The 12,586-nt window shown below is 29.7% G+C and overlaps 1 protein-coding gene and 1 non-coding gene across 2 annotated transcripts; one reads left to right on the forward strand and one right to left on the reverse strand.

Moving 5' to 3' along the window:
* Positions 18 to 1,403, reverse strand: LOC104730594. The gene is made up of 3 exons (XR_002035288.1): positions 1,019 to 1,403; positions 476 to 718; positions 18 to 100 (listed from the first exon to the last, which is right to left on the reverse strand). It is a non-coding gene; the product is annotated as an uncharacterized LOC104730594 (transcript).
* LOC104730613 (probable lysophospholipase BODYGUARD 2) lies at positions 3,733 to 6,554 on the forward strand. Its single transcript, XM_010449810.2, has 4 exons — positions 3,733 to 4,387; positions 4,588 to 4,922; positions 5,177 to 5,376; positions 6,039 to 6,554. Exons 1-4 carry the CDS (start codon positions 3,832 to 3,834, stop codon positions 6,364 to 6,366), a joined length of 1,419 nt encoding a protein of 472 aa, XP_010448112.1. The 5' UTR covers positions 3,733 to 3,831; the 3' UTR covers positions 6,367 to 6,554.

Here is a 12,586-nt window from a genome sequence, read left to right on the forward strand (position 1 = left end):
TTCCTGCCGGTATTAAATTCAAGGCACGAGCAAATGGTATGCAACCGAGTGGCCCTACTCCAACCACCACGAACTTCCTAGCTCCTAGTTGATGCAAACGCTGTTAACACGCAATTGAAAACCGTTTTAGGATGTATCTACGTTTACGTTTCTGTAAAATGTACACGTAAACACATCAAGCGTAACAAAAAAAAAACAATAGTGTGGCATTTGCTTGTACAATGTACAGATTGCAAAAATATTTTATGAAAACTTTTGTTTGCGCAAAAATAGTTTATAGAAACTTTACAGGAATGCAAGGATGGCCCCAATGATACTTTTTTTATTATCTCACCACGAAATAAATGTTGGACCCCAAGTGATAATAACAAATGATCATAATAATAATTGTTTCACTCAAAGACTTAGTCAAGGTGTCCGACTTTGTAGGCATTATTTATCTATATATAATGTACTATTTTTGGAGAAATATTACCTTAAGATGTGTGGTCAAATGGAACACCATGGAATCTTGTAGGACATCAGTGGGGAGCTTGTCTTGCGAGAAGAAAGGTATAGATGGTTGGATATAATTTAATATATCATTTGACCCAATTGTGATTGTGAACATTGCCTTCTTCAACATTTCTTTTGCACCATTTTCACCAATCACTTTTATCATATAATCTCTACTCTTCTCAAAATAACTCACTTGTTCTCTCAATGGAACTCTACCGATCTGTCAAGAAAAAGAAAAATAAAAATCATAAGTAGTATCCGTAAAATTGAATAATCTATTTTTATCGAATGGAAAATAGAGTTATTTACAAACTGTTTCGAAAAAAGTAGAAGTCGAATTGTAAACATGGTTTCCTTTCATTCCTTTCATAACATATGAAAAAATGGTTTTACAATTTTATTTCATGAAAATATTGGTCTTGTATACACGAATTTTATTACATTTTCGCTTTGTTTAAAGATATATATCATAAAATAGTAGTATACGTTAAAAAGTTAATATATAGATGGTGGAGCTTACGAACAAAAGTCCAGTGTCGTCCAAGATTCCAGCCGCACCAGAAGCATAGTTGATTCCATTGAGAATTGAGTTAGCCTCAGTGTCTGGTTCAAGATAGGGAGGTGGTGCAGATTTTGCTCCTAAGGCTTCACCTATTGTTTCAATTTATTCCAATAAAACTATATATATATTATTCTACCTTATGATTAATGATATTGATAACTATATGTTATGCGTAAAACAATTAAACACAGAGTGGCATTATCAACACAGAGTGGCATCATCTTAAAACTCTGAAAAAAACTTTGAAGTGATTGAAAAGAAGAGAGGACCAACTGAGTAAGGGGTTTAATAAATTGTTAAAATTAAATAGAACTCCTTACCAAACTCGCATTTATGTGATTAGCCTTTGACTTCTCTCCATTACAATTTTTCAATTACGCGTAACTAATTTGTTCGGTCCAATCAAACCCACTTATGACAATTACATGCTTCAAGAAGAGTCAACTTATCAATATAGTTGACTTGTGCACCAAAGTCTTGTTCTGTTAGATACTTAGATCGTATTGAATACTGTAACTAACCGTTAAATCAAGCACATTTATTTCTAATTACGTAGTACTCACTACTCGTTTTCAATATTTATGAATTAAAAAAATTAGGCAGGGCAAGATATATAATATATACTCGATCTATGTATTCTAAAATAAACACATACCCACAATATCAGAAATGGTCCGACCATTAGTGAATCTTCCCGTGGGTTGGCCATTGGAAGGTCCAAAGTCGATGCCATAAGGGGAAGAATCAGCTTTTGACAATGTGAAGATATAGTTGTTGTTTCCAACATCTACCAATGAGTCTCCAAAAATAAAGTTTGTAAATGATTGAGCAACCTGAAAATGTGATAGCCAGAGAAGAAGAAAACTGAAATGGAAATGAGGCCTGAGAAAACATCTATAAATGATATCCATTTTTTTTCACTTTCTCAAGATCATCTGAAATAGACTTGTTTGGTTAAATATAGTTGATCAGTACATTAACACTTTTGAACCATTCCTTTTGCTTACGTCTGTTACAGCATGACTTGTTCAAAAGATAGCACATGGTTCTACGTATTCACTGTTACTTGTTTGGTCGAGTAACACAAAAATTGATTCCACTCTTGTGTGCTGCTATATATACTTGACTGTTTTGAAATTTACAAGATGATTATAGATTTCAAAAAACAGTCGTTTTTTTTCCTTACAAAATTGTACGTAATCAATATTATAAAATTTATTATTACTTTTGATGATTATAATTTAGGACAACAATCAAAGGTAGGCTGTCTTTCAGATGGAGTACTACTGGTCAATAGCAATACTACTAGTCAAAGAGGGTGATGGCAAAGAGCTTAATTAATGGTACATGTGCCTCATCGAACACGCTTCATAGTTTCTTCTTCTCAAACAACACTAAAAATAATTTATATGTGTATATACATATATATATATATTATAAATATTATTCAATATATCTAACATATTATTATTTGTATGTGGATTAGTTTCAACTAAATACAGTACAATACATTCAAACAAAACTCAGACATATAAACTTCATGTACCTTCAAAATGCCACTAATAATGTTTTCTTTGTAAAATAGTTTTATGTAAAATAAATAAAAATTAAGGGAGGCATTTGAATGCTTTTTAAAAAAATCGATTCTATATATAATTTTAAAGATATTATTTACTAAAATGAACTAATTATATATTTATTAAAATTACTACATTTATTGGATTTATATATTTCATTAAGTTATCAAAAACATAAAATATTTAAGGGAATGTTAAAATATGTTGTTGAAAATTATTTTTTGTTTATGTAAAGACTAATCAAATCGTGACATAGAGATATCAAATCCAATATGGTGAATACTGTCACTCCATGTCAATTTATCTAAAAGCTCTTAATTAGGACAAGGTGTGGAAAAAAGTAAAGCTTAATCGAAAATGTAAGGCATCTCCCAAGATGGGTACAAATTAAAGTAGTCATTGTCCTAATTCTCTTTTGATTCAACCTTCGAACCCATAAACTGACGTTGTAATTATATGTCTCATCAGTTCATCCTGGTCCTCAAGCACTAGACCTATATTCTAATTTTAAGTGATACGAAAGTAGTCATTGTCCTTATTCTTTACATTCAACCTTCGAACCCTTAAAACAAATGTTGTAATTAATTATCTCTAGTTATCCTGGTACTCAAGCTCTAGAAGAAGTATGTGGAGCCTTGGAGGTCCATAGGAAGACACCTCATAAGTGATCTTCAATGACATTGACTACGATCATATTTTTCTTACATGTTTGTTTACTTCAGATCAGCCAATCTCAAAAAGTAAACGCAAGATGATGAAACACAAAGTTCTACATGATTATTAAACCAAAATGTAAGACTTTTCTTTTCTTTTTTTTTTTCATTCAAAACACTTTAGCATATATATATATAGTGATGAGGCATAGTTTCTTGTTGGTACTTTTACCTCAAAAGTCTCTCAAACCATAAATTAATATAGTACATTCCAAATTATAAACATATTATGACAAAGTATAATGAAAATTAAATATTTAATTTAGGGTTTGCAAAAAAAAAAGGTTCAACCTCCACCCAATTTCATCACTTTGGACAGCAAATTATTTTAAATGAAACAATAAATTCATATATCTGTCATCTGCTATAAATTACCCTCTCTCTCATCATCATCATCATAAACTTATATAACACTCTCACTAACACATTTCCAAGGTTCAAATCAAACCCCTTCTTCAACATTCACCACCACAACATCATCATGGGCTTTGCACGGTGGCTCAACCGCACTGTGGGCTTCTTTGTCTTCTCCCTCCTCGACATTGCCGATTTCTTGCTTTGTTTTACGTACAAGACTTTGGATTACTTCTTGGAGTCAGAGAGGAAACCTTGCTACTGCTATTCTCCACCAGAGGCTAAAGCCAAGACCGAGAGGATCATAGTGTCGGAACGGGGAGAGTACTCAAAGGTTGTGTCATTGACAAGAAATAAGATCCATTTCGATGAGATCTCGGACACGCTCTACTCACGTGGTCCTTCACTTCTAACGAGGCTCTCTAAGCTCGTGAGGTCCGTGAAATGTTTTAACTATAGGGGTTTGATCATGAGAGGCAATGTGGTGGCATCTTGTGATCACGATGAGTCTAAGAAGAAGAAGATTAGTAAAAGTAAAAAGAGATTAATGACTCTGAATTCTACGGTGGTAGAGAAATCTTCGACAGCTCCAAGATGGTCGGATTGTCATTGCAGTTTCTGCACTTCTTGGCTCACTTCTTCCAACAGAGATTCTCTGTTTGTCAAAGTTCAACAACCCAAAGGTAAATTAATTTTATCCACTTCCAACATTTATTTCTGTGCATGTAAATTAATTTATCCACTTCCAACATTTTTTTTGTGTTACGTAGAAGTATCAAAATTTTAATATACTATATTTTTCTAGTTGCCACCCGTTACACAAAAGTTGACTTATTTTGATATATTAAGGTAACATAAATAAAATGATATACTGTATGTGCAGATAAAAAGAAGGTCCGAGACAACGTTGTGTTTATACATGGTTTCGTATCATCATCCGCGTTTTGGACGGAGACTCTCTTCCCAAACTTTTCTGATTCGGCCAAATCGAAGTATAGGTTCATCGCAGTCGATCTTTTGGGCTATGGAAGAAGTCCTAAGCCAAATGACTCGTTATATACATTAAGAGAACATTTAGAGATGATTGAGAAATCGGTGATCTCTCAGTTCAAACTCAAAACGTTCCACATCGTCGCTCACTCCCTAGGCTGCATTTTGGCTCTTGCACTCGCCGTTAAACATCCAGGAGCTATCAAATCCCTTACTCTTTTGGCTCCTGTAAGTCAACAATTATACGTGATAATAATATATCCTTAAATTAATTTAAATTTTTGGTTTTTTTAACCCTTTTTAAATATACTATATATATGGGTTTTGGTTCGTGTGTTTGAAAAGTATATTAGCCAAACCAAAAATGAATAAGTTTGGTATTGTTTTTTCCTGGACGTTCTGTTTTCCCAAGTACTATCTTTTGTTTTAGTTATGAATATTTTGGACTTAAGAGGTAACTAATTGAAGTTATATTATGGCAGCCATATTACAAGGTGCCAAAGGGAGTCCAACCAGCCCAATACATAATGAAGGAAGTGGCTCGAAAGGAAGTTTGGCCACCAATGCAGTTTGGTGCATCAGTGCTTAGCTGGTACGAGCACCTAGGCCGCACCATTGGCCTCGTCCTTATCAAAAACCATCACTTGATTGAATTTGTCACCCGCCTTCTCACCCTAAACAGGTACATATATCATACATGGGGAAACTAAGAAAATAGGAACAACAAACTTGGCCTTAATTAATTACGTTTCAATCTGTTATAAAAGATAATTTACGTCGACGATATTTTGAAAAGTAGAATAAGCAAAATCAACCCACCGTACATGCAGTTAGGCGTTTAAATGAACCAACCACTCATCTTCTTCAATACCTTGAAACTGACGCGTCGGAATTGTTATATGTGATAAACTTACACAACCTTTTCTTTTATATAATCTTTGATTGGTCAACTTTATTAGTTTTAACATAAATTATGTGATACTATATTTGGAATTAAAATAGGCGAGATTGAGAATGCAAGCTTTATGTTATAGAAAAAGTTGTCTTGAAACGTATAGAAAGCGACTTATATCGACCGTGTCTCCTCCATTATTTGACCCCATGCATTTAATTCATTTTGGCGTTTTATATCATACTAATAAATATATGTAAAACTTTTTACTGTTTATATGCCATATAAAGTGAGATACCAGAACAAAACATCTTGAATTTTAGGTCACCTAATGTATCTATCAAAATGAAATTTGCACCATAGAAATATATGTGGAATATGACTAATTTGAACGTTTGATAGAAGGATGCGAAAAAGAGGTTGAATAACAAAATAAATATCATGTGTTTCAGGATGCGAACGTATTTGATAGAGGGATTCTTATGTCACACACATAATGGGTCATTTCACACATTACACAACATCATCTTCGGGTCAGGAGCCAAGCTCGACTCGTATCTCGACCATGTACGTGACCACGTTGACTGTGACATCGCCATATTCCACGGTGGCAAGGACGAGCTCATTCCTGTGGAGTGTAGCTACAGTGTCAAGAGCAAATTGCCACGTGCCACTGTCCACGTCATCCCTGACAAAGACCACATCACCATTGTCGTCGGCCGACAAAAAGACTTTGCTCGAGAGCTTGAGCTCATTTGGCAAAGATCCCACTCAACTTAAGTGAATATAGTTATATATTATGAGACTCTTTTTTTCTCTACTAAGTGAAGTATATATTTTCTTATCTATAAAGTTAGATATACATCTTTTCTATTCAATGAAGATTTTGTTTTTTATTTACAAAGAAAAAAATGTGAAGACTCTAATTTTATTTTTCTTTTTATAAATGGAAATTAGAGTATGTGTTGCATCTTGTAGAGCCACTTCTTGTTATACATTATGTTTATGTGATTGTAATCGAATACTTTAATGCTTGTCGGTATTAGAAACAAAAGAATTCGGTGTTTAAGGGTTAAATTGGTTTTGTATATAAATATTGCAGTCAGATTCAACATTCAAGTAATGTTTGTTATTAAACTGTTTTTTTTTTTTTTGAACTTTTTCAAGATTTTAAGAAACTTCACGAATACATATAACCTTTTCTTCCTGATAAATATATATTTTATTTAATACTGATATTATAATTAAAAATACATATTTTTGTTATATACTCAATAAATTTTTTTTTTCTTTCGTTAATCGGAAAAATATAAAAAGTGGTTGTGTGTGATCAAGTAGTCTATTTTTCAACAAATTAAGAGAATGTACTTTAATTTTATAGTTGTTATAATCATCTCATATCTATGGATTCAAAAGAAAATATCTTACTACTTGGAGTCAAACATCTTGGATTCAGAACATACGAATCATATATATAAAAGTAGAGTTTCAGTCTCTTCTTATTGGTCCACTTGGCAATGCAATTTTAACAAAAAAAAAATTATATTAAAATACAAATTTAAAACAATAAATTTTCACATTTAACTCACATAATATAAAACTGAAATCTTTATAGCTTCTCCCTATAAATTATACATTAACTTTATTTCTCCACTAAGTTGTATTAATCAATTGTATTAAAACAAAACAGTAAATTAGAATTGTAACTCTAATTTTTCTAAATGTAATTTTTTATCATTTCTCTTCCTATAAATACTCATTATCTTATTATCTTAGTCTATCACTCTTTCATTCTCTCATCTTCTTCCACTACTCTCAAATCTCTTTTTTGTTTTGTTTTGTTTTGTTTTGTATTTTTTTTGTTATTGTTGTTGTATGGGTTATAAAAAATCAAATCAAATATCATTGTAAAAGCTTAGTTTTAGAGTTTGTATGATATGTATATCTTATATATTTATTTTAATCTTTTAAAATGTTTATCTCCATTTTCTATTTTATATTAACATCTTATAAGTCATTATTTTCATACTTCCTTACAATATTCACCACACAATAAGATCATAAAGTTGAAATGATCCATATGTAATTATCTATTATGTCTCTGGTTATCTCACATATTCATGTATCATTTTTAATAATTTATAAAGATCAATATAATATTTAAAGATCAATATAATTATCCATTTATCCATTTATAAAGACTATTTTGTTTTGTGATTCAATTGTTAAATCTGCAGATATCAATATAATATATATATATATATATATATTTATGATTTGAGGTTTTTGAAAACAAAAAGAACATAATTAAACAATTGGTTTTTTGTGTCTTTAATCAAAATAAAAAATGATCCAAAAAACAAAACATATTCAACTGGAACTTAAATATAAAAATAAAATATAATTTTAAAAATATCATTTCACTAAATTCTCTAAAGATGAAACCATTAGTATGAAATCTAGCACTATAAATTAAATTGATGAGTGAAAACCAAAAAAATATAAGTTATCCTTGGGATTTTAAAAATTATTGAGATTGAAGAATTCATATAATTTTATAAGAAAACTAATTTAGTTTGTCACTTAAAAAGTAATATTTTTTATTTTGAAATATTATGTGTAAGTGTTGAGTTTATATCAACAAACAACCAAATCATGTGAATTTTGATTCAGCCACTTGGTATTCCTTTTATTTTAGGTTATAAAAAATTAAAATATTTATTTATAATTAAAGACATGTAACTCCATTTAACTCAAATGTAACTCCTATCCAATAATTGTACATTAATTCATTCCTCCTACTAACTTATTATCTTTCAAGAGAAATTATTTTTGGTTAAATTTTAATATTTTTTATTTATTTTGGTTGGCTAAACTTATATTCATATTTTGGTTGGCTAAATTAATATATTTCTCATGTAAAATTATTGTTTATAATATATTTCTCATTTCAAAGTTTAAAGCAATATATCATATATATAAAAATAAGGTTTTGGTCTCTCCTTATTGGTTGATTTTCATTTAATGTTTTCTAATTTTTTTTTTTTTTTTTTTTCTAATTGCTTTAAACAATATTTAAGACCCAATAAACACAATACATTTAACTCACACATTAAAATAAAATTATAACTGAAAATAAAATAAATTATGCATTAATCATATTCTACCACTCAATTTTATTCAAACACAATAAATTACTATTGTAACTCCATAGTTCTAAATGTAACTTCCATCATTTCTTATCATATAAATAAGCATTCTCTCATTCTATCATTCTCTCATATTGACATTCTTTTACTATCTCATTTTCACATTCTCTCATTCTCTTCTACAATACCTCAAATCATTTTTCGTTTTTTTTTGTTATTTTTGATTTCTTATTTTTGTTGTATGGATTGTAAAAAAAAATGAAATATCATTGTAAATTGTTAATGCTAAATTTTAATTTTAGAGACTACATGATATATATTTTACATTGTTCTTATTTTAAAAGATTTATCTCCTTTATCTAATTTGGATTATTATCTTATAAGTAATCATTCTCTCTTCCTCTCCCACCAATATCAAATGTTGTTATATCTCATATGTGTTGTAAGAGTTTGATTCTATATTTTAATTTAGAAAGTATTATATATATATATATATTACATTGTTCTATTTTTTAAAGATTCATCTCCATTATCTAATTTGGATTACCATCTTATAGTAAACATTCTCTCCTCCTCTCCTACCAATATCAAATGTTGTTATATCTCATATGTGTTGTAACTTGTAAGAGTTTGATTCTATATTTTAATGTAGAAAGTATTATATATATTTAACATTGTTTTCAATTTTTATTTTATTTATATAAAAAAATATTTCTTTTATATTTCTTGCCTTTCTAATCTATTCATATTTATTTTTTAAATTTGCATAGTTAAATTTAAATTCACATATGTTGGTTTTAACAAAACAATCAACTTTATTTGAGAATTAGATGTTCCTATTCATTTTTAAACGATCAATGTGTAACATATAAGCATTTTGTCTTGCAATCACAAGTTCCATTTCCATTGCTTAACTCCATGGTTAAACTATAATATATGTTGTCCTATTTGTAGGAATAACAACATACTTATTTAATTTATTTAAAAGAGCAGATGATTAAACGAAATAAACATTTCTCCAAATTTTATAATTCAATCAGTGAGTGTACTTATTACTTTGAAAAACTTTTACATTGAAGTTCATAAAATCATATAAGAAAACTAAAATACTATATCACTTCAAATTTGGAAGGAAACACTTGGTATTCCTTTTAAAAAAAGTCAAGACACATATAAAAATTTATTAATATTTAACTCACTTTAAAGACATTAAAGGTCATTTAACTCAAAAATAACTTCTATCCAATAATTTCATACATTCCTCCCACAAATAAATATATATATATATATATATGTTCAAGATTGTATTTAAATATTACATAATTTTTTAGTTAGCTAAATTTATAGTCACATATATACAATATATATATATATGAATTTATATTACTTATTAACACCATAATTCGACCCATTATTTGCTTAACTCAATATTGGTTTCAAAGCCAACTAAAGAAAAACAGAAACGATCTTATTGATATTAGACCAAAACATGGGCATACAAACATAATCACTTACCCGGAAGATATTTTTAAAAAATAACTTATTATTGCAACATCAACGTATGAAGGGTTTACATAAGCAGTTAATTAGAAAATCTATAATACAATAAATGTATTGGAAACGATATCAGTCAACGATAAGATTGGATCCTCAAAAGCAAGAAACAACATCTTCATAATTCATAAAAAGTAAACGCCACAATTATACACATCTGAACGAAATGGTATAAACATATAGTGTATAAATAAAAGTGACGGCAAAGCCCGTATATGCCTAATTAAAACGAAATAATACAAAAGAGAAAACGAAAAAACCAAAAAACAAACAAGAAAGTGCCAACTATACCACAACCCACGTGTTGCGTGGGGAAGCACCTAGTTATAAAAAAAAAAGAAAAAAAAACCCAAAGGATTTTTAGAGAGAAGAGAGAGGGATTAAATGAATGGACCGACCATAACCATATTCAATGATGGTGAAATATATATAAGACGTGGGCTTAGTTTACTCCCCAACTCGTCTCGATCTGTGTCTATAGTCGACTATGAGAGCCTATTGAATGCATTCACCAAAAAAAAATACCTTCTCTATTTTAAATCAACTTATATATATATATATATATATGTGCTGTCAGAATACACGTTGATCAAAAACAAGATTTCTAAAATTATATAAAAATTATGCATAGTTCGTTCATATATAATTATTGATAAAAATAATTGTTTTTTTAACGATAAAAATAAGTGTTGGAGAACGTTTTATTTATTCAGTAAGTATCGGTGAATTTGGTTGTAATATGTGAGTATCGAAATTTGTGTGAAGTTTCTTGAATGGCTTTAGCTTTCGTATCAGCATCATACCAGACAGCATCAATTATACAACATTGACCTATATAGAATCTGTCAAGATCAATACATGTTCCCGTATCGTGTTCTAGATTTGCTAGTCGTGCTGAACGTACACAGCTATATGGCTTAGTCGAGAAATCATTACGTAGTAGGTCAATTTGGTTCCAAAAACTCTATAAATATGTTCTCAGTTTCAACAAAAAGGGGGATTAAGAAAATATCTTACTACTTGGAGTTCTGGGCGAAAACAAAAATCTTTTGATTTGAGCGTTCACTTAGAGGGTTCTACAATATCGGTGTCCGAAGCAACCTTGCATTGACGTCGCATTAAATCTTCGAGAAGATACCAAAAGCAACTATTAGATAAAGATAATGATAATCTTGCAAAATATCTTATTCCAATATGCCTTAACATTAGTTAGGAGAAAAAACAAAAAAACATTAGTTAGGAGAAACGTAAGCGTGCAAGTACGTAGATTTCCGTGTCCTTACAAATGTATATGTATATCTGTTTTATATTTCTTAAGGATGTTTTATAATGAGTATAGCATTTACAAGTACTGTAAATATTTTTTTAATATAAACTCGCCTCATGATGGTGTTATGCCATTTCCAGGTTAGCTATCCAATGATCATAGTTACCAGTAGTTGGGGTGGTTTTTTATAGGACGAATCGCATTGTCGAATTTAGTTCCATAATATTCTTAATGTCTCTAGTGAAAGTGTCACAATGACATTCCATCTATTTAGATGAGACATAGACGGTATCAATATGCTTGTGATTTCATATAAATGAATTGTTGACAATATGGTTTGGATGATGTCATGTGCTCAGAAAAAAAAAAACAAATTTTATACCGAGTCAAAATTGATTTGCAAGGACATTTTTAAAAATGCAGATTGTTCTTCCCATTTTTTTTTTTAGGTTCTTTATGTTGGATAATTCTTAAGACAACTACACTAATTAACTTACTTGTTTTAAGTCAAGTGAAAGTGGTTGCGCATCAACAATCTTGTATTATAGTATCTGACAAATTAAGAGTGGTTGTGGTACGGTTCACCAAACTTTTGTGTTCTTCTTTGTTTTGTCTTCAGCAGCCGGACCACGTTCAATTATTATTTTTACCACATTTACAAGCATTACTGTTCTTTCAACGGTTTCGAAAAAAGTAGTATAAAATAGATTGGGACAGCTATCTGGAACGACATAGTACGTCAGTAATTTTCCTCAAAAACTTTGGGACTACAAAAATAAAATTAAGTCATACTATATATACTGTAGAAAATAAAACAAAAATGGAGAGATATACCATTACTAGGTAAATGACGTTCCTTTGGAAATAGTTATAAATTAAAACTTAAGCATATATATTTCTTTTTAAGATCGAATATGATTCCACATTATCACATTGTATTCACTTGCATGAGAGTGACACTCGTCGCATCTTATAAGGCGCATATACACATAGGAAAAAGTAATAGGCAAAAAAAAAAAAAAAAAAAAAA

The sequence above is a fragment of the Camelina sativa genome, chromosome 2 (genome assembly GCF_000633955.1).
Source record: "Camelina sativa cultivar DH55 chromosome 2, Cs, whole genome shotgun sequence".
Lineage (NCBI taxonomy): Eukaryota > Viridiplantae > Streptophyta > Magnoliopsida > Brassicales > Brassicaceae > Camelina > Camelina sativa.

Coding starts and splice junctions, on each gene's coding strand:
- LOC104730613 (XM_010449810.2), top strand. CDS start 3,832: ATGGGCTTTGCACGGTGGCTCAACCGCACTGTGGGCTTCTTTGTCTTC. Junction 4,388..4,587: donor CAAAGTTCAACAACCCAAAG/GTAAATTAATTT, acceptor CTGTATGTGCAG/ATAAAAAGAAGGTCCGAGAC. Junction 5,377..6,038: donor CGCCTTCTCACCCTAAACAG/GTACATATATCA, acceptor CATGTGTTTCAG/GATGCGAACGTATTTGATAG.